General features: G+C 48.1%; 1 protein-coding gene across 1 annotated transcript in view; it reads right to left on the reverse strand.

Annotated features, from left to right (window-relative positions):
- Positions 1-17,984: 17,984 nt before the first annotated feature.
- The window catches only part of LOC147663678 (uncharacterized), a 97,856-nt gene continuing 90,817 nt past the window's right edge, over positions 17,985-25,023 (reverse strand). Inside the window, exon 5 of the mRNA XM_086950269.1 lies at positions 17,985-18,076. Coding sequence (XP_086806395.1) covers positions 17,985-18,076 — 92 coding nt within the window. The remainder of the gene's footprint in view (positions 18,077-25,023) is intronic.

Consider the following 25,023-nt stretch of genomic DNA (forward strand, 5'->3'; position numbering starts at 1 on the left):
GTCGGTCCCTAGTTTATGGTACCCATGTACCCAGGGCATAGGTATTCAAGAGGCCTCCCATTGGCTGAAGCATGTACAATGACACTCTTCAGAGGCCATGCAAAATTGAAGTACAGGCCTGCCATTGCAGCCTGTGTAAGTTGGCGCATGCACCACTTATCTAAGATATAGGTTTACTATATCTTAAGGGTCACTGCACTTAAAACCTTTAAGTCACCCCTATAGCAGGCGGTACCAATCCTGAAGGCAGGGTGCTTGGTTCTAAGTGAGAGGGTGTCCTTGCATGAGCAGGACACCCCTGCAGCCAACGGAGTCCATTTTCCCAGGTTGTCAGTGAAGCAGCCATATACTAGTATAGAGGGGTATTATGCGACAGCGTGATGACCAACTCTAAAACGGCTGAAATAAACCCTTTGGCGTGAAACTGAACAAAGTACATGGTAGGACATGGGGAGTAACCTCCCCCATGTCCAGACTCTCCCCTGAATATTTCCAAACCTCTCCCATGGGTACTTAGGGGCATATCTGGCTATCGGACCCTAGATCTGTCGTAGACAAGATTCTGAAGAGAAACCAATGCACTGTGACCGTCTGGGCATTTTGGACTTGGCTGGACTTTGTTTAGGCCTGACTTAGTCTCCCTCTCAGTCTGCTTCATCGTCTGTGTCTGTGCACTACACAGGATCCATGTAGGACCTGTGGAGCACAAACACACTTGAAGATAAACTCCCTTGGAGAGAAGGAGTCACTCCCCTGCATTCACAGGCACCTCAACACTGCTGTCCGGTTTGTTGATCCCGAGCTCCTATTGACTCCCAAGGCTTCAACAACACAGGAGGTGGGTTTCTGCATCTCTGGAGGCCCAAGCTGCCCTCTCACGAAGTTTGAGGTCAGAAACCCTTGTGGGGGCTGCAATACCCGAACCCCTGTGCACCGTGTACTTTTGCAAGTGCTTGCTAGCAGTTCTGCAACAAGTGCATTGGGGGCCAAGTAGCCCCAACCTCTCCTGCAAAGATCTTCAACCTCCGTGGCCAGTTTTGTAGAGTTGCTCGAGGTCCTCTCATAACTCCTGTGCCTTCGGCCTGTGAGTCCAGTTGAGGGTCAACTTTGCTTTCCATGGGCTCCCGTGCTTGCTTGGGGCCTACTCTGACTCCCATGTGTGTGGTGAGTCTCCTGGACCTTGCTGGTCCGAACCGTACACATCCTTGACTTTCTGCGTGGGTTGCCGTTGCCAAGGATTGTTAGTGCTCCCGTTGGACACAGACCCCTCAGCGCTCGCCTTCCGTTGTGGGACAGCTCACATCTGGCTCCTGGTCACCCTCGACATTGCCTGGTCCCCGAGGCTGCAGAGTCAAAGCTCCCGTCAACAATCCTGAAACACCAGACATTGGTGGCATTCGTCTACCTAGCCCGTTGCCACTCCCAAGTGACCCAGACTCTGTCCCCTCTGCTTTCAAGTACTCCTCCACAAGAATCCACATTTGGATTCCAAAGGCTACTTTTCACCCTTCCAGCAGGGGATCTTTTTCGAAGTCCTCCATTGGGTTTGACGGCGGTTTCCGATACCACTTCATCCCTATGCACCCGGCTTCCCTGGGATAGGTAACTTGGGTACCTCTGTATCCACGAGTGGAGTGGCTCTCCAACCTTCCGTCTTCCATGGGGTTTCTTCAAAGTCCACTGGAAAGGGTCCTTAAACTCAAATTCCAACTGCGAATTTCACATAGATGTGTATGGGGCACACAGTCGTGTTCCCATACTGCACACACACTCCGTGGGGTCCCTATATACTCACCTTTGGTGGTTCCTTGGGGCCCCAGCAATTCTACGTCCTCTTGACACTGTCTTGACTGGAGTTGTGGTTCTTATACTACTTTTAGTAAATGCTTTGGTCCCCCCCAGGGGCCCACTGTGTATTAGTGGTCCTTACTGCCATTTCTTTGGCCAAGTATTGTGTGCTTTGCGTTCATCTCCATGAAGGAGATAATGTAACATACTAGATATTGTTATACAATGAATACATATTTTTATAACTACTGTGTGGTTCTCTTAATCTATAAAAGAAGATTGGATTCTGGTAAAATAAGCTGCTTTACACTCCTTTAAGACAAAGTCTGACGGGAGCTCTCCGCAGCTACCACTGGGATAGCTTTCTAAAGGTTGTCCTGAAGCTTCTAAAATAATCATAAGGGTTTTCTGGACACTTCTTCTTGAGAAGAAGTGTCATTTTTACAGCCGCTAGTCTCCCAATCCAGGACAGCTTACGACCCTTTAATTTTTCCCACTCTGCACGTGTCCGCTTGCAGGCGGCCATAGTTGCTCTCTGCCGTTTGCCCAACGGTTGGGTGTATGTGAAGGCCCAAGTAGGTCACCCCCTGTGAAGCCCATGGGTTAAAATAGAGATTACGCATAATCTCTAGATGGGCCAACTCATGGCCCATCTCGAATCCCACAATGCTCTACACAGCTCTCAGTCTGGTTTTAGATCAGCGCTCCTGAGAGCGACCAAAACTCTACGAGAAGGAGCAGATGAGGGTCAGACCATGGCACTCATTATGCTGGACCTCAGTGCCGCGTTTGACACTGTAGCACATTCCATCTTGCTACAGTGTCTAAACAAAGCAGGGGTCACCAAGGAGGCACTGGGTTGGCTGAAAGCCTTTCTAACCGACCAGTGCTTTCAGGTTCAGAGAGGCACGTTCCTCTCGGACAGCATAGCCTTAGAACAGGGGGTGCCTCAGGGCTCGGCCCGGAGTCCCACCCTGTTCAACCTTTATATGGCTCCGCTGGCAGAGGTGGTCCAATCGTACGGCGTAGAGCTAGTCTCCTACGCCGACGATACCCAACTGCTGATCTCCTTGTCCCAAGCTCCCTCCTTAGCTGCTGACAACTTTAAAACCTGTATGAGCGATCTTGCAGGTTGGATGACCCAACACTGCCTCAAACTAAACAGCTCTAAAACTGAGGTGTTAGTAATAGGAGGTAAGGACACTAGCTGGACCAAAGACTGGTGGCCACCCTGTCTTGGGGCTCTACCCACTCCTTGTAGGGAAGCGAAGAACCTAGGTGTCTGGGTGGATACCAAACTTTCGTTTGACAGCCACGTAAATAAAGTTGTAGGGAAATGTTTTGGGGTCATGAAAACCCTCAACCGCACCCTGGACCTCCTCCCCTTGGAGACCAGGCGTACCATGACTCAGGCCCTCGTAACCTCTCGAATGGACTATGGCAACGTGCTTCTTTTAGGAAATTCGGAAAAAAACATCAGTAGACTGCAGGTGCTACAAAACTCAGCAGCACATCTAGTGCTTAGACTACCCAGAAGAGCTGCTTCTAAACCTACCCTGGCTACTTTACACTGGTTGCCTATTAGGAAGAGAATTCTATTCAAAGCACTTCTCACGTGCTATAGAATCATCTCTTATAAAGCACCGTCCTACTTGTCTGACCTAGCTGTTCCTTACGATCCTAACAGAACCCTTCGCTCCTTGGGAACAGGCCTTCTCAAGATCCCCCGAACTAAAAAATCTAGAATGGGAGGTCGCTCCTTCCGTTCGTTGGCAGCCAACAAATGGAACACCCTCCCCACCAATATTAGGCTAGCCAACAATGAATCCACATTCAGAAAACTCTTAAAAACTCACCTATTTGCCCTTTAGCTCCTCTCCCTCCTCCTGTACTCTGACCCTTCTCCACAGCGCGGGGATACGCCGGGAGGCGTCACCAGGCGCTTTATAAGCCCCTTTATTATTATTATTATTATTATAATGTACTTATGGAGCCAATATCCTGAGTTTCAGGAGTTGCGATTTCTGTGCTTTGATCTTGAAGCCTGACACTGTTCTACTTGGAAGAAAAGCTTTGATAAAGAGCGAAAGGGGTCTGCCAATATCACCAAAACGTCATCCGCATATAAACAGCAATTTATTGTCCCTACCCCCCCCATCTTCACTTTCACTATCTCTGCATTTTCCCCGAAACGTTCCGCAAATGGCTCCATGTATAATGCAAATAAGAGCGGGAATAGGGCAGCCCCGACGGGTTCCCCGTTCAATAGAGAAAGGCTGTGATATTGTTTAATGAACACGCACCAATGACTGAGGATTTGCATACCCTGCTAGGATCCATCCTATAAATCGGGGTCCCAGGCTTACAGACCATAGAACTGCTTTTAGGTATGGCCAATGAACTCTATCGAATGCCTTTTTGGCATCCATAGAGAATAGTGGTGCTGGTGTCTTAGTTTGTTGGACTTTGTCTAGAAGATGACAAATTCTCTGTGTCGGCTTGGTCCGGGTCAATGAGGACTTGAATCATTGGGGCTAGTCACGCAGCTAAGATTGTAGTGAAAATCTTTGCATCTAGATTAAGTAGTGAGATAAGTTTATATGATGCACATTGAGTAGGTTCTTTGCCCTGTTTGGGTATAACTGTAATGGTGGCAATCTCATTGTATCTGTCAGGGTGCCTGATTCGCTAAAGGAATTATATAGCGGGGTAAGGATGGGGGCTAAAACTGGGGCAAACAGTTTGTAAAATTCTGGGAGGTAGCCATCGTGTCCCGGCGCCTTCCCGCCCGGTAGGTGGAATATTACAGTAAGTACCTCGTTGATATCTATGTCTATATCCAGGGCAAGGGCATTTTGGTGGTCCAGCCTATCTATTGGTGTGCAGCTCAAGTAGGTTTCTATTTCTGCGTTATAGTATTCTTCAGCTGTATACAATTCCCTGTAAAAGTGTTGGAATTCTTGTGCTATCAGTTCATCCTGTTCCAGCTTATCCCCCTGGGCATTCACAATTGTGGTCACCCTCTGCTGTTTGTCTATGCTCGGAGCCTCTGGGCCATAAGGCATCTGCCCTTGTTCCCTCCCATATAGTATTTCTGCTTGATCTCTAGTAGGGCATATTCAGCTCTATTCATATCGTAGGCCTTGAGCTCCTTTCGTGCTATATTAAGCCTGGAGCGAATTTGGTTCATCCCCGTTCTTATATATAGACCCTCCAGTTCTTTTAAGCTTCCCTCTAATGTAGTCCACTTTGCCTGTCTCTCCTTCTTGAAACGGGTCACAATGCTAATAAAGTGATGACTGCTTTTAGGGTGTCCCATAAGAGCACAATAGGGGTGTCCGTGTGTCAATTACTTCCAAGAAAGCTTTCAATGCTTCCGTAATCTCAGAGATTACGGTCTTGTATATAAGAATTTTAAGATTCAGACGCCAAGTGCGGTGTTTGTGAGCTGATTTGGGTAGGCTCAATGTGATGTAGACGTGGGAATGATCCAACAGTGCCGCCACTCCAATATCTATTTCTTGGATATAGGATTCTAAGGACTAGTGGTGAAGAAAAGGTCAATTATTGTAGGTGTTTGGTGTGCTGCCGAGTAGTGGGAATAGAATCTCTCTGTATGATGGTGTTTACGCCAGGTGTCAACAAGGTTAATTAGAGTTAGTTGGCATAGGCCTTGTGGTGATAGCGCGCCTATGTTACCCACCCTTTGTACTGAATAAATTCAAGTTCAAGTTCCAAAATTTGTATAGCGCACTACTCACCCAGCGGGTCTCAAGGCGCTTGAGGGAGGGTGGTGATTTACTTATAGAATATCCAGGTTTTTAGTTGCTTTCTGAAAGAGAGGTGGTTCTGAGTGAGGCGGAGGTGGGTGGGGAGAGAATTCCAGGTTTTAGCCGCTAAGTAGGAGAAGGATCTTCCCCCCATGGTGGATCTGTGGATGCCCGGAATTGCGGCGAGGGCTTGATTGGACGATCGTAGTTGGCGGGAGGGGGTGTAGAAGGATAGACGCGTGTTGAGGCATTCGGGTCCCAGGTCGTAGAGGGCTTTGTGTGCGTGGGTGAGGAGACGTAAAGTTATTCTCTTGTTGACAGGGAGCCAATGGAGGTCTTTCAGGTGGTCAGAAATGTGGGCTTGCCGAGGGATGTCTAAAATGAGTCTGGCAGAGGCGTTTTGGATGCGTTGGAGTTTTTTCTGTAGTTTGGCTGTGGTTCCGGCGTAAAGGGTGTTGCCGTAATCCAATCGGCTTGTGACCAGTGCATGGGTGACTGTCTTTCTTGTTTCGGTGGGGATCCAACGGAAGATTTTTTTGAGCATTCGTAGGATGTTGAAGCAGGATGATGAGACGGCGTTGACTTGTCTGGTCATCGAGAGGGAGGAGTCCAGGATGAAGCCCAGGTTACGTGCGTGGTCCGTAGGTGTGAGTGCGGTTCTGAGGGCCGGTGGCCACCATGAGTTGTCCCAGGCGGAGGGGGATGATCCTAAGATGAGGACTTCTGTTTTGTCCGAGTTTAGTTTTAAACGGCTGTTCTTCATCCACTCGGCTACTTCTTTCATTCCTTCATGCTGCATCCATTACCAAATTAAAATTCCCGCCTAGGAGTATGTGCATATTCGTAGTTTCCATCACCCGTCCTATTGCATCTAGGATAAAGGGTTCCTGACATTCGTTGGCTGTGTAGAAGTTAGCAACGGTTATGTAGTATGCCCCGTTTGTAATACGAAGTGAAAGAAGGCGACCCAGGATTTCAGCTTGCGTACTAATAACTTTATCCTCAAAATGTGTCGCTAAAAGGATCACCATCCCTGTTTTTTCCCTTCCCCCGCAGAAAAATATTGGCGGTCGAACCAGTGAGACCAGAGTCGTCGCCAGTCTGCTGGAAACAGATACGTTTGTTTGAATAGGTAAATAGCGCATTTAGATCCTCTTAGCATAGATAGAAGCGGCATCCTTTTGGCTGGCTCATTCAAGCCCCTCACATTATAGCTAACTATTCTAACCATTTCTCAACTATATGTGTTGTGCTTATGGTAAGCCCATGTCTAGCCATCTTGAGGCCTCCTATTGGAGTTTAAGCAGAAAGTAGTCCCCGTGAATAACAAGAGATATTGAAAACTACCAAGAAAAAGAAGAAAAAAGAGAAGGTACAGAAAATAAACAATACTCTCAGAAACTGGATATTGATTCCCCCTCCAAATCGTCCAACACATGAGAAGCAGGGTACATGGTGTCGGCGGTGCATCACAGGGTTTATCAAGTCCTCAGTCCCTGCACCCCGCCGCCCAACTAACAATCCAACATATCAAAATTGGGGAACCTCCTCAGATCTACGCTCATCTTTGAGGAGGTCAGTAGCCTTAGCTCGATGTTGTTGCCGTTCCCAATCCTCCTTAGTCGCTATTCGGCTCCTCCGGTGCCTCCTGGTTCTGCAACTGTTTCAGCAATGCTTCCCTCTCTGACCGACTTTCCAAGTCCGATGGTTTGTTCACTTATTCCCCCTTGATCAGAGGGCTAGTTTATTCCGGCACCTAGTTGGTTTGGACTTATTGTCTCCTTCCGGTATGTCGCCAGGTACAGAAGCATCAGTTTCCATTTGGTATTTCTATTCTTCCAGGTTGAGGACATAGCGGGTCTCAATGGCCCACACGAAGGTGATGCAGGACGGGTGAACCCACTTATATCAAATTCCCTGCCGTTGCAAGAGTTCCGTGAGGGATTTTAGATGCCACCTTCTCTGCAGCGTGATGGGGGATAGATCCTGGTATAGCCAGATATTAATGCCAATGGTGATGCGATCTCTGGCTGCCATTATGATTGTTACTTTTTGGGTGTAATTTAAGCATGTGAGAATATCTTGTGGCATCCCAGGCGTTTTTGCGGGACGACCGGCTCTGTTCGTGCGGTCCAGGATGACATTTTGTGGTGCCACTCTGGGGTCCACATGGTGGAAGAGTCTACGGACATACTGCTCCAGCTCAGTTGCCGTTGCTGGCAGTAGGACTCCTGGATCGGTTTTCAGGGTCCTCCAGTCGATACTGGAGTTTGGTGTTCTGTTCTTGAAGGTCCAGGAGTTCTCTGCAGTGAGCATCCAGCTCTTTTTCTCTTGCGTACCCCATTAACTTCAGTGAGCCCACCCTCTAACCTATGTCCCCCACCTCTCTCAGGATCTATTTAACTTTGGTTGCTATGTCTTGCTTTAGCGCCGCAGGAAGGTTCTGGTCACTGGGGCTTCCTCCACTCCGGTCTCCCCCCGGTCTCCTACTGTTTTCTCTGGGCTAGTATTGCGTCCCATTTGTTTTGTGGGGGTAGGCTTGGTGAGCAAATCTTAAATGCTGCCATCTTTCTTGGTGGGGGTTTAGAGGTTGCATTACTTCTCTCAGGAAATGAACAGTCTCGTATTCCTCGCCTCTTGCTTTTCTCTGGACTGCCTTTGTAGACTTTTTCCTCCAGTCCCCCTCGAAGCATGTCACTTGGCTCCTTGGAGTTATCCCCGTAGGTCCGCTATAGCTCCAGACTGCCAACTTCACCCCCTTAGATGTGTCTTTATGTCTGTCGCGGGGAGCTGCCTTTTCCTCTGCTCCGGCAGCCACAGGTGCAGGCCGCTCTGCCTAATGCTCTGGTCACTGGTCCGGTAGTCCTCCTGTCTGGTGCAGGCCTGTCACTTCGTGCAGCTGCCCAGGGTTCTTTGTCTCTCTCACTGTGACCCCACCCATAAGCTCCCCTCTCCCCGGAGCCCGGTAGGGGCGTCTGTAGTATTCTCTGTGTTGTGCCTCTTAGGCACCTGTAGGTAGAACTTTGTTTCATTGTAAGTTCCATGCTCTATACTGGAATGTTAGATGTTTGGCAGTTCATTGCTGCTTCTGCCTCTTGTCGCTGTGTTTCTCCTGAGCAGAATAAACTCTAACTGAAGTATCAAGCCTTGCATCCATTGAGTTTTACTACAAAATTTTTGGCGACGATGCTCAGGAGAAAGTAAAAGAACCTGCCTTACCTCGACTTTCCTCTAGTTCCAGTGTCTAAATAAAAGCTTCGTGGGAATACGAACAACGGCCGTTTTCAGGACTGCAATCATCTGACAGACGTTGGAAACAAAAAGATAAGTTTTCCGCTTTGTTCCTTGCGCGCTTGTGGCATTTTCTTCAATTAAAAAAGGATTTCGCGTTTATTGAGGAAAATAACGTCATCAGCGCGTGTGTCATCAGCGCGTGTCTGCCGATGGAAGTAACTGCGCGCAGAAGATCTTGACGTAACTGACGCATGCGCTTGCCATTTTGTTACGTTACCTTGGCAACACAGCAAGCGCGTGTCTGCGGCTGGCAAATAACTTTCTACTTAAGACCCTGACGCGTGGTTGGCAACGCGCTGCACGTTACTGACGCGGTTGACTGCCATTTGTTTGTGTTACCTTAGTTACACAGTCAATCTCACCGCATACCGTCAATCCTGTTTAGATATACGGCGTATCCTGTCTACGTTTTCAAAGCTCAGCATTTACATTGTGGAACAAATAAAACGTAGTTCACGCTATTTACAACGAACACTGTTCAGTTTTCACTCATTTTTAATTAAAACAAACTTCATTCTTGTTTCTCTATTTTCCACGCTGGTGCTATCTAAAGGAAAATACAATAGACACTGTAAATTCAATAAAAGAGGTGTGTTTTGAACAAAATCTCAAATCTCTTGTAGTCAGCGACAAGGCAAGTCAATGAAGCTTTCTAACTAACTGTTGCTTCTTTAAAAAAAAAGACTTTTCGCTCAGCATGCAGTCAGTTTCACCACCTCCTCCATTTCTTGAGGCCCCAGGAAATCCACCCATAGTCTGGAAAAAATGGTTCGATGCATTCGAGACTTATTTAGGTGCAATAGGCGCTTCAAGATATCGCGCAGAGAGGAAAAAATGTTTACTATTGCATTCCTTAGGTTTTGAAGGGAGAGAGATCTACAAACATTTACCCCCTTTGACTAGAAACCATGCTGAAGAAGATGTAGATGAATACACCGAAACCAGAATGAGACTGGAATTGAGATTTGATGTTAAGCCTAGTCTTGTTGTAATTCGACACAAATTCTTCAAAATAGAACAACTACCTGGGGAGGATGTTGAGACATATGTCTCTAGTTTAAGGCAGCTGAGTGCAGAGTGCGAATTTGAAGGTTTTAGAGAACAATTGATTAGAGATCAATATGTCTGGAAATGTTCTGACAAGTCTATTCAACAAAAATTACTCACGTTGGGCAACCCAACGCTTGAAGAGACTATCCGCATGGCCAAGAGCATAGAGTTGTCTAAAAAGGAAGTGAAGGAACTTGAAAAGAAATGTGAAGAAGCAATGTCCATAGATAGAACTAAGGAGAACAAGGATAATAAAGTGTCTTTTGGTCAACAAGGTTTTGAGAAAAACAACTTTTCTAATTCACAACGTTTTGAGAGAAATGCTTTTTCTAGGTCTGACATTTGTTATAGGTGTGGTAATCCTTCACACAACAAGAACAACAAGTTTTGTCCTGCAAGAAACTCTACATGTCGGAACTGTAGAAAATGTGGCCATTTTGCAAAAATTTGTCAAGTAACGAAACAAGGGAACTCAACTTCAACCTATAAATCTCAAGGGCAGAGCAGTGTCAATGTAGTTGGAAATGACACCGAATTTTTTGAGAGCACCGGAAGGGACTCTGGTTCGATCAAGAGTATCCAAGACGATCTTAGGGACATGGTTGTGGTCGTAAGAGATGATGGTGTCATCACTGGGGACCCTTCAGAATGTGTTGACCCTTATGAAGATTTCGGCGTTGGTGACAAAGTTGTTTCTTTGTTAGTAGACTCTGGTGCTAAAGTAACAATGATCACCCAAGAACTGTTTGATGAAACTTGGCCAGAAAGGAAGCTCCAGCCACCGGATAGAGCTCCTGTTTCTTATGAGGGACGCAGGATAGCTCTTCTTGGTTTTTTTGAGGATATCATTCAGTTCAGGGGAAGGAAAATTTTTGGAAAAATATATGTTTCTATAAAAGGGTTGAACATTTTGGGGTGGTTTCACCAGGGTTTGTTTAAGATGACCCTAAGACCCGGTACTAAAGAACAGATTAGTATTGATGAATCCTGTGACTATAATGAAAAGTTAGCAGTTGTAGAGTCTAATGAATACGTTGAGAGGCTTATTTTCAAGTTCCCCACTGTTTTTGGGAACAGCCTTGGAATGATTAAAGGTTTTAACCACGAGATAAGAGTGAAAGATGGGGCTATCCCTGTTAAGCATAAGGTTAGGAGTGTTCCTTTCAGCGTAAGGGATTGTTTGGAAAAGGAGTTGAATGGGTTGTGCAAGAAAGGGGTCATAGAACAAATAGAGTCGTCCTTGTGGTTGTCTCCTCTTGTTGTCGCCAGGAAAAGGAATGGTGATTTGCGCGTCTGTGTGGACTTGCACAGTCTCAATAAAAACATCTGGATTGACTCACACCCCTTGCCAAAGATTACGGATTTGTTGTCTCTTACTAGAGGTGCAAGGTGGTTCACAAAGTTGGATTTAGCTTCCGCTTACCACCAGGTGGTTTTGAGTCAATCCTCTAGACATTTGACTGCATTTGTCTCTCCCTTTGGGAGTTTTCAATACTGCAAGATGCCGTTCGGCCTCGCGTCGGCGGCAGCAGTTTTCCAGAGGCTAATGAGTCAAATGTTTAAGGATACTCCTGGGGTAATTGTCTTCCAGGATGATGTTTTGATTTTTGGCGAAAACAAAGAGGATCATGATTTTTCTTTGAATCAAGTTTTAGAAATCATGCAGGATAAAGGTGTTGTACTCAAGAGTGAGAAATGTGTTTTCCTAAAGGAAAAAATGGAATTTCTAGGACATGTGGTCTCACATGATGGGGTGGAACCACGACCTGGTTTGGTGAAAGCTATTGTAGATGCTTCTCCTCCTGTCGATAAATCTGGTTTGAAGTCTTTCATTGGGCTCAGTGAATTTTACTCCAGATTTATCAAAGATTATGCATCTAACGTTCATCCTCTCACCAACATGCTTAAGAAGAATGTACCTTTTATTTGGGATAAGTACTGTCAGGAAGTTTTCCAATGGATTAAATTACAGTTGGTAGGTGATAGTGTGCTCAAACCTTTTGATCCTAATAAAGAATGTGTTGTGACTGTGGACGCGAGTGGGTTTGGCCTTGGGGCTGTGCTCACTCAGAAGAATGGCCAAACTGACAATACCATTGCTTATGCTTCGAGAGTGTTCAGTGGTGCTGAGGTGAATTTCTCTGTTATCGAGAAAGAGCTTTTGGCTTGCTGGTGGGCGGTCAGGAAGTTCAACCCTTTTCTTTGGGGTAGTCACTTTGTGATCCGTACAGACCATAATCCCTTAGTCTCAATTTTGTCTGGGGAGAAGATTAAAGAGCATACTCCTAGGATTGCCAGGTTGTCTACAAAGTTACTACAGTATGACTTTGACATCGTTTATCTGCCTGGTTCGAAAAATGTCAGGGCAGATTATTTCTCACGTTTTCATATAACAGGGAATGATTGTGATTTTGAAAAGGAAGATGACCTAGAGGATTGTTTTGTTGCTGCCTTGGATCTTGAAGGTATGTGTGCTATTAATGAGGTTGAGTGGAAGGAGGAGTTGTTAAAGGATGAAGTTCTTGTTCAAGTTGTTAATTACGTGAAATCTGGTTGGCCTAAAGAAAAGAATGTCTCTGGACATTTCCAAACTTTTGTTAAGGTTGCTGAAGAGCTCACTGTGGAAGATGGTATCCTTTTGCGTTGTGGAAGGCTCATTCCTCCTGTGAGTTTGAGGAAACGTCTTGTTGATGGTGCACATGAAGGGCATTTAGGGAAAACTTTCACGAAGTGTAGGTTGAGGGATGTGTTTTGGTGGCCGCAAATGGATGTTTGTGTTGATACCTTGATTGATAATTGTGTCATTTGCAAGTCTTCTGACAAAAGTCACAAGGTAAGAACCCCCCCTTGGAACCTATTGAACTTCCGGAGAGGGCGTGGGAGAGGATTGGTGTTGTTTTAGTTGGTCCTTTCTATCTTCTACCTCCTTCTTCTCGTTTTGCTATTGTTGCCATTGATTATTACTCCAAATGGCCGGAGATTCGTTTTATCAGCGAGCCTTCATCTTCAAACATCATTTTATTTTTGAAAGATATTTTCTTGAGAGAGGGTTTTCCTTCGGTTGTCATGACTGACAATGGTGTACAGTTCGTCAGTTCAGAGTTTGAATGTTTTCTTAAACAGGGTGGTGTCACTCATAAGAAGAGTTCTTTCTATCACCCACAGGCCAATGGCCTTGTTGAAAGGATGAATCGTGTGCTCAATAACCGTGTACAATGGGCCATTGTCAGCAAGTGTGTTGTTGAGAATGCTGTGCGTTCCATGTTATGGTTTTACCGTACTACTGCGCATTCTACTACTGGAGTTTCTCCTTTTGAACTTTTAAGGGGAAGGAAACCTTCTACGAAAATTTGTCCAGGTTGGATGTCTAAATGGGTGAAGATGAATGTGATGGATGGAATAGATGGTTTTGTGAGGGACAATGTTACTGCAGCTCAGAAAAGACAAAAAAATTATTTTGATGAGAGGAAAAAATCTGTTCCTCATGATATTTGTGTTGGTGATGTTGTTCGCATCAAAAATCCTGTTCATGTCGCCAAGGGAAGGAGCAAATTTTCTGAGCCTTTAGTGGTTGATAAGGTTTGCGGAAATGCAGTGCGTGTGAATAACAAGAATTGGTGGAATGTTTGCAAAGTTGTTAAGGTTGGTAGAGATGAAATTTTCTCTAATAACTCTTCTTCTAGTTCAGGTCCTGATACTAATGGCAGTAGTTCTAGTTCTGTTTCCATTAACGGGAATCGTAGTAATAATGATGTAACTTTTGTGCCAGAGCTTCGCAGGAGTCTTAGAGTCTGTAGGATTCCTTCCAGGTTCAGGTAACTTTTGTTTTCTGCAAACTCTATACCGTATACTTTTCCTTTCCCTGGTTCTTTCTTTTCTCACCTGTCCTGCTTTTGTTTTTTCCTTTCTCACCTATGTTTCTTTTCTCTTCTTTTCTTTTCTTTTCTCCTTTGCCATTTTCGTTCTATCTTTCGTTTTATAGAAAAGAGGATAATGTAGTATTCTCTGTGTTGTGCCTCTTAGGCACCTGTAGGTAGAACTTTGTTTCATTTTAAGTTCCATGCTCTATACTGGAATGTTAGATGTTTGGCAGTTCATTGCTGCTTCTGCCTCTTGTCGCTGTGTTTCTCCTGAGCAGAATAAACTCTAACTGAAGTATCAAGCCTTGCATCCATTGAGTTTTACTACAGCGTCCCCAGGAACACTACTGTGTGTAACCGGGTGGGGGAGATGGTCTTCACCTTCTCTGCAGTTGCGGCAGGCAAGGTACCTCGCCCAACTCTCCCAGATGGGCCCCGTGTAAACCCTCTCTGGCGTCTCCACAGTGTGGACTGACGTTTTGCACCACCAGTCGCAGCGCCATACGCACGGCAACCGTCAATGATGTCTCGGGCTCCATCGCACCTCCGCCCAGTCTGCAACCAGTAGGCACAACCACTGAGTGCTGCGGCAACTTTGGCATGTCTGGTGCTCCTTGTTGGCGTCCGAGGGCCGGGAGCAGCTCCGGTTATGTTTTACTGATAGCGGGTCTCATATAGGCCTTCACTCTTGCCTCACCGCTGCTCGCCGCCAGTCTGTGAGGGGGATGCACTGCCCCCCCCCCCTGACCGCTACCTCCGCCGTCCCCATCTTCTACTCTGGGATATCGCTGAGCCCTCCCAGGCACCTCAGACTGCCGACCTCCGGGAGACTCCAACCGGCGCCATTTTGCACTGCAGCCACCGATGGCATCCGGGGTTCCCCGTGCCTCCGCTCCGTCTGCAGTTACAAAACTGGACCGCTGGTTGCTCCGGCAGCCGCCAGCGCACCGGAGCTTCTTTGTTGGTGTTTGGGGACCCGAGGGTAGCTCCTAGCTGTGTTGTAACAGTGGCAGGAAGCGGAGCTCACGAAGGTCGCTACTGCTCAGTCGCCATCTTGGCCACGCCCCTCTGATTATTATTTTAACAGACTAAGAAGAGATGGAAGTATTATTTTTTCAACGAAATGTTTTGCTGATTGTAGATTTTGTAAATTATTTTCTACAATAAATTGTGTCTCAAATAGACGATGGGGTACAGCGGATGGGGTAGAATTGTAGGGTTAATAATAATATTCTTAGTTTGGCTGTTGGTGAGGTTATCTTCATATTGAATATGGAGACTTGTTGGTTAGGGCTCTTTGCTCATCTTCAAGCTCATTTCCTTAGCTGAGAAAGGCCGCCTGGCCTTGGGCTTCTTCCCTAAAGTCTCCCTCCTTCCCTGAAGGGGCATACTATGGCAGTGCTTGCAAAGGCTAAAGACTACCGGCTATTGAAGCAGTATGGGTTACAATAACGGGGACCAAAGGGCTAGAGGCACATAAGTCCTCACTCTGCCTCTCAGCACTGCTCTGTGTACAAGGAAGTGGTCACTTACCTTCTACTCTTGAAAATCTCAAGCTCCTCACAGAGAAAGGGTCTGGTGAGGGAAAGGCTAGGTCTCTGCATTCCAGCCAGTGTATCTGGTTATATTCTTTAAGCTGCACCAGTACACTCTAAATTGCATGTTCTCTAATCTTCCAGGAGAGACCGCCTTGGTTTCACCACAGATTTCCAGCTTTCTTTAGCTGGGAGAGCAATGCTCATATACAGTTCTAGTGGCTGTTGGCCTCGAGCCCAATGGTCACTCACATTTAATATTGGCCTCAAACGTCTGCAAAGATCCAATCCTATAAAAAGGCATTTGCTTCAGGAGTGTCACAGTTTAATGTTGTCCAGACAAGGAAACTCTCGGACTGGGGCTTGGCAACCAAACTACCATATGGTGCTGATCTCCGATACTGGTCCTAGGATGCTTGTTTCCAGTCCTGGAGGACCTGGCCTGGCAGTTCGTCCTGGACTGTTCCCATTGGGCACAGGGTCAAGACTGATTTGCATATGGCTGGGTCCAAACTGGTATGGCATGATGAGCAAAATAATGATGGATTTAGGCCCAGATCTCTGTACTGGGGTGAATGTATGACATTGTTCTGCATTCTGTCCATTGATTTTTTTTATTTGGTCTCCGATAGGAGACGCAGGATACTGGAGATGGGAAGTCACCTCATCTGTCTAGATGCGGTGCACTCTTGACCATGCACTCAACTGCAGTCTTTGTTGAAGAGTTATTTCCAGGCCACAGGATGCCCCACTGGAAGAGGCTTGGCCAAGGGCACCTGAGAATAAAATTCTTCTGGACCCCATTAAAAGGTCTGCAATTTCAATCCAAATACACTGTTGCATCTAACATGGGGCTCAGTGAGTGCAAGATGACACTGTGCTTATGATGCGGTCAGCGCGTGCACCTCTACTCTTGGCTACAGCCTTCACTGCACAAGCTTTTCTCTGCTTCTAGTCACCTCCGGGGTGCTACACGACTTGCGTGGTCAGCAGGAAATGGCAGGGACTAGTGTGCAGAGCCCTGCATTACAGGTATGTCATTTTTGGACTTCTTCATATGCAGAGTCGATGCCAAGTATTTGAAGAAAGGGCTTCGACCAATCCTTGCGAATGGTCTGCTCAGCGATTACTCTTCCAGATCCCCAATTCAAGATGGAGGAGAGTCTTTCTAAAGTAATGCCAGTTTGTTTGATATAAATAGGAAGAATTAATGAGTGGATGTGGTGCAAGGCATACGTTCCCTTATTGTTCATCTTGTTGATCACCCAACTGGTACTACTGTTCTGAGAAGGAATCTTAACAGACCTTTGCAAAGTCCTGCCCTTTATACGGATCCATTTAGCTTTGTTATGGAGTCTCTGTGGTTGGCGGGGAACGCTGAAATATTGGCCAAGCTCTCTCGAAGAATCTTTACATCTTGCCAAGTTATCTTCTCATTAGAAGGTTCTACCATGCTATGATTTATCTTTATCTGGTCCGTCATCTACTAATAGGCCGATTTGAGGCTTCATCTGTCTAGCAGGATTAGTAGGGGCTGGAGAACGACCCCTCCATGAGTTCCAGCCTCATTTAATGGCCTCTGGTGGTATGAATGTCATGAGATTACACTACCGTAATCCCTTTAAATACTTTCTTTGCCACCGACACCAACTGCTATACATTTTTTGGTAGCACATACTTTTTTTCCTTCACTTTTTGGCACAGAGTATTGAAGTTGGTAGTCGAGGACCACTGGTGCCAAAAGGCAGTTTTTATTTCAGGTCAAAGTTTAACACAGTTCTTGGTGGTTGAACTGGCTCGGGTAGGTTTGTCAGTTTCACAAGGATCACAGTTCTTTGGTATGAAGTGTGTCATGGTTGACTTCTTTTTAATTTTCACAATTTCATAGGAATAGACAATTAGGAATTACTTGTTGTCTGGGATTTGCAAGTACAGGGTTTTTTGGCAAAGATAATATATCTTTTTACACATCTCGGCAGGTTCTCAAGGACCTCATCAGAACTCAACATTATTCTGAGTCAGTTTGGAGGCTCCCTTCCATGTTAACACCGGAGCCATCCTGTGGCAGTTCTGAAACTGAATTATTAAATGGATTAATTGCATATGCCGTAGCATGAAGTACCAATGATTGAGCGCTTAATGTTTTCAGCTTAAAAACAGCCCAAACCTATCAAAGTGTTGTATCCTGAGATGCCGGTTACAGCAGTAATGACATTCCAAGATATTATTCAATCCCACCTGAAAGGTTTTGCCCACCTTATAGGTCAGGTGCACGGTTTTCTATTTCCAGCCAGAACACAAGGGATGCTTTCACGTTAAGTGTCAGAATAGCCATGGCGGTCTCTAGAGAGACCTATGTTAATGTTCATTGGGATTTCTATAGCGCATTATCACCACTGGTCTCTAGGGGAGGGGGTCCAGTGTCCGATCAAGGAGGCAGTGGAAACCGTTTATACCCCTATCACCAAGAAAAAGGTAAGAAGGAAATCTTTCAGGATTACTGTAGAAGACATCAGGACCAATCCTATTATCCTGGACCAGAAAATACATTCATCCCATCCACTCATTTGAAAAGCCAGTGGATCAGCACATGAAAGCAAGGTCTGACGCATACCATCCCCGACACCATGGTATCATGGGGTAACTTTTAGACAGAACTGAGTTTATGAATTAGTCAAATGTTTCACTTACCGAACTATAAGCAGAAGAGATGGCACCAACAGAGACGCAAAGACTGCAGGAAGAATACCCCGCCTCCCTCGAGACTGGGGCAGCCCGCCTAGAATAGGAAGAAACATGAATGATGTCTGAGCATGCCGTCTTCATCTCAATCATTGCATAGACTACATTTGTTACTGCTACATCTTCTTGGATCCATCATAAGAGACTAGAGACACGACAGGCATCAATACAAACCTACATACGTTGGTCATAAACAGGTCAGTCACAAACCCCCTCCAAATAACAGAGGATGAGTATCCGACCTTCTGCATTAGAATTATTCTTAAATTCTAATTCTAATTATCAACGTGAAAGAGCTCATTATGTTACAGGCAAAAACTTTGATTTCAGGCACTTTTTTTCACCAACTGAAGATACAAGTGGCTCATTTGGAAGATTCTACAGGATCCAGGTTACACATCTCCAAGATACAAAAGGCTACAATTCACAAAAACACTTCACAAAAATTCACATATTGTCTTTAAAGTCAACCTTGACTAATTATAGATGTGAAAATAACTATGTACTCCTACTGTTTAGCACAGATGTTAATTTAGCACAACATGCCCTGATATGTTACATAACGTACTGTCATCTGCTTCTCTAGATAGGTTTTTAGTAAAGTAAAAAGTTTCGATCACGTGTTGATGTTCCATAGACTTTCACAGGTCAAGGGTCTGGACGAATTACTGCAATTTTATTACATTTAGCGTTCCAGCGGACCTCAATTTGAGCAGGAGCTCAGTTGAACGGTTTAAATGACAATTGCTTTTAATTATTGTTTTGCTGCCTGCTATTTTTTTTTTATTAAAGATAAGTTGGACTGTTCAGCCTTCCAGTGTGTTGTGTTTTGTTTTAACTGATGCTGCATTGCCTGCAGAAGACTGGTATGGGATTTTAAAGCAAATGCATTTTGTACGCATTTTTCTACATTTTGTATTACTGATTATGACATTTATTTTTTTCTATTACATTTTATTTTAGCAGTCTTAATATATCATGTTTTATTTTTAAGGCAGACTATCTTGTTTCTGTTTCTATTTTTTTTTTTTGTAAAAGTTTTATTTTGATTCAAACATGGAGACAAACAGGGTGAGGTCCCCCAAGGTGCCACAAAGACCTCGCACAGGGGGCACAGGTAGAAGCAATAGAGGCATTATCACACAGTGACAGAAGTACTTCAAGTCCAGACCAACAGAAGCAAGATCAGTGTTCATAGCTCAAAAGTCCTCAGAGCTCTGTAAGAGAACATGACAGTAACACACTGGAAAATACGCAAGTCTGGACACCTGTACAGCTTAAGCGGGGTCCACAGGCCCTGCATTCTGCACCCGAGGGGGCCCCAGAACCAAGAACAAAGGAAACAACACCCCCCCCCCCGTCCACCCCCTTCCTGCCCCCCCCCATGGTGGCGACCAAATACACACCGGCTGACATGCCGTCATTCACGCTAGACTTGAAAGAGGTGTAGTGACCTTATGGATGCCGGGCAGACGGCTGATGGCAGCCCCTTAGAGAGAAAGTCCACCAAAGGACCCCACTGAAATCGGAAGTTCTTGAAATTACCCAAGAAGATGTCCACCATTCTTTCCATACTCCAGTATCTCCATAGCCGCGCGTGCCACAGTGAAATCGCTGGTGCTCCCTCTGCTTCCAAGCGGCGGCCAGGGTGAGCTTGGCAGCTCCCAGGCAGAGCCACAAGATTCTCTTATCCGCCCGGGTTTGATATTCCAAACCGGGTTCCCGCAGGCCCAGCAGGACAGAGTCGATGGAATTCTCGACAGGATAGTGAAGAATGTCCTTGATATGCGAGAGGATTTCCTCCCAGTAGGGCCGGATCACTGGGCAGTCCCACCAGATGTGGCGGAAGTCACCCAGGAGCCCACATCCCCTCCAGCACTTGTCGGACGTAGCCGGGTATATGCGATGGAGCCTAGCCGGGCATAGATACCAAAGCATAAGTGTCTTGAGGTGTGCCTCCCGTAGCTGCAGGGAGTGGTTAAACGCGGTAACATCCCGCCACAGTGCCGACCACTCGTTATCGGAGATTTCTCTCCCCACCATCTCCTCCCACTGTTACATATAACGTGGCCTCGGTGCCAGAGCAGATTGAAGCAGGAGGCGGTACAAGAATGATAGTTCCCTTCATGGAGGATGTCCGCAGCAGGAAAGCCTCAAACGGCAACGGGGGTCTCGTAGCCCCTTCCCGCAGCCCAGGCGACGTGGCCCAGTGGAGCAGCTGCACGTGGCGATATCGTTCAGTCTGGGGTATCCCATAATCCCTCATGCAATTGGTAAAGGAGAGAGGATCCTGCCCATGAAATAGATGCGTTAGCGCCCTGCAACCACCCTCCCTCCAAGCATCAAAGGCTCCTTCTCTGAGCGCCGGGGCAAAGGCCGGGTTAAGGTGTATAGGCGTGAAGGGAGAGGGGAAGGTAGTCCAGCGCTCATCTGAGGCGAGCGTGTCCCATACCTTCAGTGTTGTACCAGTAGGAGTGCTAATATATGCGTTGAGAGGTCGGTCCTTCTTCGGCTTCCATGCCAAATCCCACACTGATCTACCAGCTACGCTCCGGTCCATGAGGAGCCAGTGCTTCTCCGACGTCTGCTGCGACCATTCCACCAACACTCTTAGTTTTGCCGCCTTATAATAGAGTTGCAGGTCTGGAAGGCCCACTCCTCCCTCTGCCCTCGGCCGACGCAAGACCGCAAAGGAGAGACGAGCCCGCCCCACCTGCCAAACAAATCGCATTATTTGTGTCTTGAGGCGGCGAAAAAAGTCGCCATCCAACGGGATGGGCAGCGCCTGAAATAAATATAGGTACTTAGGAAGGAGAACCATCTTCACAGAGTGGATCCTACCCAGCCAAGACAGGAATTTAAGTTTCCACCTATCCAGTTCCTCCCGCGTTTTGGCCAAGAGAGGGGGGAAGTTGGCCGAGAACAATTTGCCCACTGTCGGGGTCAGATAGACTATCGAACTGGCGGCCCACGCCAAGGGCGTCAGAGGACGGACCCGTTCCACCTCCGCCTGTGACAGGGTGAGGTTCAAGATGTACGACTTACTATAGTTGACCTTCAAGCCGGCCACCGCCTCAAATTGCAACAGGGCCTCCCTGATGCAGGGCAGTGAGTGTTCCGGGTCCACTACCGAGAACAATATGTCATCCGCGAAGAGCGTGATTTTATGTTGCTCTCCCGTGAACGGGATGCCCCGAATCCCCTCGCAATTCCGCACAGCCAACGCTAAAGGTTCAATGCTAAGTGCGAACAGGAGGGGCGAGAGCGGACACCCCTGCCTGGTTCCCCTAGAGTGTGGGAAGAACGCCGACCTGTGACCATTCACCGTCACTCGTGACCTGGGACTGCTATAATTGGCATTCACCATAGTTATAAATTTGTCCGAGAAGCCAAACGCTGACATAGTGGTAAACAGGAAGCCCCAGTCCACACGATCGAGTGCCTTTTCGGCATCCAGCCCCACAAGGACCACCGGGATGCGAAATCTATCGGCCTTTTCAATGAGATGCACCACCCTCCGAGTGTTATCGTGGATCTGGCGCCCTTTAATGAATCCGGACTGGTCGGGGTGAATAATCGCCGGCATCAGATCCTGCAGCCTGCAGGCCAGAATCGCTGAGTACAGCTTAGAATCTATGTTCAGGAGTGCTATGGTGCGGTAGGAAGCGCACGGGGTAGGGTCCTTGCCCGGCTTTGGTAAGACTGTAACCACCGCCTCTGCCAGGGTCCCAGCCACGGTACCAGAGGTGCCCGTTAAACAGGGCCACTAGGAAGTCGCAGAGTTCGGAGGCATACGACTTGTAAAAGATGGCCGTATAGCCATCCAGCCCGGGAGCCTTGTGTACTTTCAGATTCTTGATGACCTCAAGTACCTCTTCCCTAGTGATTGGAGCCTCTAGCAGTTCGTTCCACTCCCTCGAGACCTGGGGGAGCGGCAAGTGCTGCAGGTATTCCCTTTGTGCTTCCGCATCGAGACTGTCCCTGTGTAAAGGTCCGCATAAAAGCGGCCAAATACGCTCGCCTTCACCTCGTCCCTAAGCTGCAGCACACCTGCGTCTTCCCTCACCCCTCCGACATATTCCCGCTCCCTCCTTTCCCGCAATTGACGCGCCAGGTGCCTTCCCACCTTATTCCCACAGGAGTAGGAGTGCCGCCCCAGCCGCAGCAGCGCGAGTTTGGCCCTGTTATTATAGTGGGCTTTCAGTTTCCCCCGAACCGCCGTAAGCAGACGTAGGGTCGCCCTGGAAGGGTTAAGCTTGTGCTCCCGTTCGAGTCTAGACAACTCAGCCTCCAGTTCCTCCCGATCTTTCCTCCGCAACTTATTAAGTTGAGCGTTAAGCGCAAGACAGGTACCCCTTATAGACGCCTTCAGGGCGTCCCAGGTATTAGCTACCGACGTATCTGTGGTGGGGTTGAGGTCAAAGAACTCCCCAATAGCCTCCCGGAGCGCCTTATTCGATGCGTCATCCCTGACCACCGATGCGGGGAAGTACTATTTGCGCTGTCCGTCACCAGACGGTGACCAGCGAAGGGTGAGCACCAGCAATCTGTGGTCGTAGACCGAAAGTGGAAGAATGGCGGCATCCCGAATATCCCCCTTAAGGGCCTGACTAAGGAAAATATAATCTAATCGGGAGTAGGACTGGTGCACATGTGAGAAGAATGTGTAATCCCGGGAGGTAGGATGATGAAATCGCCACCCATCCGCCAGTCCCAAATCACCCATCAGCTGTTGTGTCGTGCCCGAGAACACACCCGCATCAGCCCTAAGGGTCCTAGAGCTATCCACATCCTTGTCCCAGACCAAATTAAAATCCCCTAAAAGGAACAGGCTCCCTTCTGCAAAATCCCCCACTTTCTGCAACAATTCCTGAAAGGAACTTATTCTGACCTGCATTAGGGAGATACACCACAACAAAGGTACACAGACGCCCCTGAACCTTCCCCTTCACCATCAGCCAACGGCCATCCCTATCAGTTCGCACCTCAACTGGTTGGAAGTGTAACGCAGCGCGGAAGAGGAGAGCCACCCTTCTGTGTTTTGTAGGAGCAGAGGACCTGTAAATAAGCGGGTAAGTCTTATGCCTAAGGCGCAGCTCGTCTTTCCGTGCCAGGTGAGTCTCCTGGAGGCCCACCACATCTAGCTGATGGTCCACCACATATTTCCACACTCTGTCGCTTCTGCGGCGAGTTGAGCCCCTTCACGTTCCAAGTCCCTATGCTAACAGGCATTACAAAGTACCACCCCGCCACCCGCTGATACCGGCTCGCAAGCGCCCCGACCCAGAGGCCTCAGCACACCCGCTACCCGCAATGCCGATGGGCTACTCGCCATTCCCCTCCCCACTCCCCCAGTCGGGCACCCGGACCTCCTGAACCTCAGGTGCGCCCTCCCTGCCCCCATCCACCGTATTATCAAGTCACCTCTCAAACAAGCACCCCATACCTCAAGCACGTCACCACCATGGTCCCTCCCCGACCCCCTCCCCCCCCGTCCCAGACCCCCCACCACCCCCCTAGCAGAAGAAACAGCAAACAACTCCCCCAGTCCCCCCCCCAGAACCAAACCCCAAGTAAAAAAAAAACAACAATACATTACAGTCTCGACGAATAATCCCAGAACAGTGCCACGCACCGGAAAGACCCTGGGATGGGGGTGGAAGACCTCGGGCGGGTCCTCCAAGGCCTCGGTCCGGGGGGTCTTCTCACAAAGTACCTGCATCCCCACGGACCGGAGAACATGTGCCCCTCCGGGCCCTCAGGCCTATAGCCAGCCGTTAGGCCGCCCCAGAGCTCTGCTGCGAAGCTGTCAACGTAGCCAAAGCCACGGAGGCCACCGCTTCTCCCATCGCCTGTAGGCTGGTAGCTCGATCGGGCCGCCCACGGCCCGCCGCCGATCCCACTCGATGCCAAGAGGAGGACCGATGTCGCCGTCTCGGTGAATGGCTGCTCGCCCTCGGAGTCGGTGACTCATCCTCGATGCCCAGTAAGTCCTTGGCCACCTGCAGCGAACGTATTTGCTCCAGTTTGTTTTGCCAACGGAAAACAATGCGGAAGGGATGACCCCACGAGTAGGAAATGTTATGCTGCCTCAGAAATGCCGTAACTGGCCTAAATTCTCGGCGTTTGAGAGTCGTTGCCGCCAAGTCCTGAAAGAGCTGCGGTTGGTGCTCCCGAAACAGCAGAGTAGGAGAGTCCCTTGCCTTCCGTAGGATCCTTTCCTTGAGTTGAAAATCGTGGACGCACACCAGGATGTCCGGGGGCGGTCCTCCTCCCCTCCTCGGTAGACCAACTCGGTGGACCCGGTCCATTCGGATTTCACTGACATCCTCATCGCCCAGAAGCTAAAGGAAGAGGTCCTGCACGTAACCACGGAGGTCACCCGCCTCACCGTCCCACGGCACCGCCCGTATGCGAATGTTGTTCCTTCGCGAGCGATTCTCTAAGTCCTCCGCGTGGGATTGCAGGTCTAGGTTCTGTTCGGTGAGCCTCAAAACGTCCTGCTGCAGCTGGTGAACGTCATTCGCCATGCTGAGGTCGTGGTCCTCCAACGTGGCTACCCTCTCCCCCACCGCATCCACATCCCTCCTTACTTCTCGAAGATCAGATGTGAGCTGCGCTCGGAGGTCCGAGATATCCTCCTTGATGGACTTGAATAGGTCCGCCATGAAGGCTTTAGTGGCCGGTGCATCATCATCGGAGGGCTTGGGAGAGGAGCTAGGGCCAGGGGACGCCGGTTGCTGGGTGCCCCTCGACTGGCTATCCTTTATGGTCTTCCCCTTGCGTCCCACAGTAGATATTGCGGCCCCTTGCGACGTCCAGGGAGGCACCCCAATCGCGGCTCCTCTGCCACTAGGCTAGGACTCCCAAGGGCTCGGCCCGGCGCCTACTTCTGGGCCCAAATCACCAAACTCAGCCTCGATCCGCTCACAGGTGGGAGCAGCGAAGTCCACCAGCCCCTCCGGGCCGGCTCCCTCAGCCAGG

The sequence above is a fragment of the Lissotriton vulgaris genome, unplaced genomic scaffold (assembly GCF_964263255.1).
Source record: "Lissotriton vulgaris unplaced genomic scaffold, aLisVul1.2 SCAFFOLD_1698, whole genome shotgun sequence".
Taxonomy (NCBI): Eukaryota; Metazoa; Chordata; class Amphibia; order Caudata; family Salamandridae; genus Lissotriton; species Lissotriton vulgaris.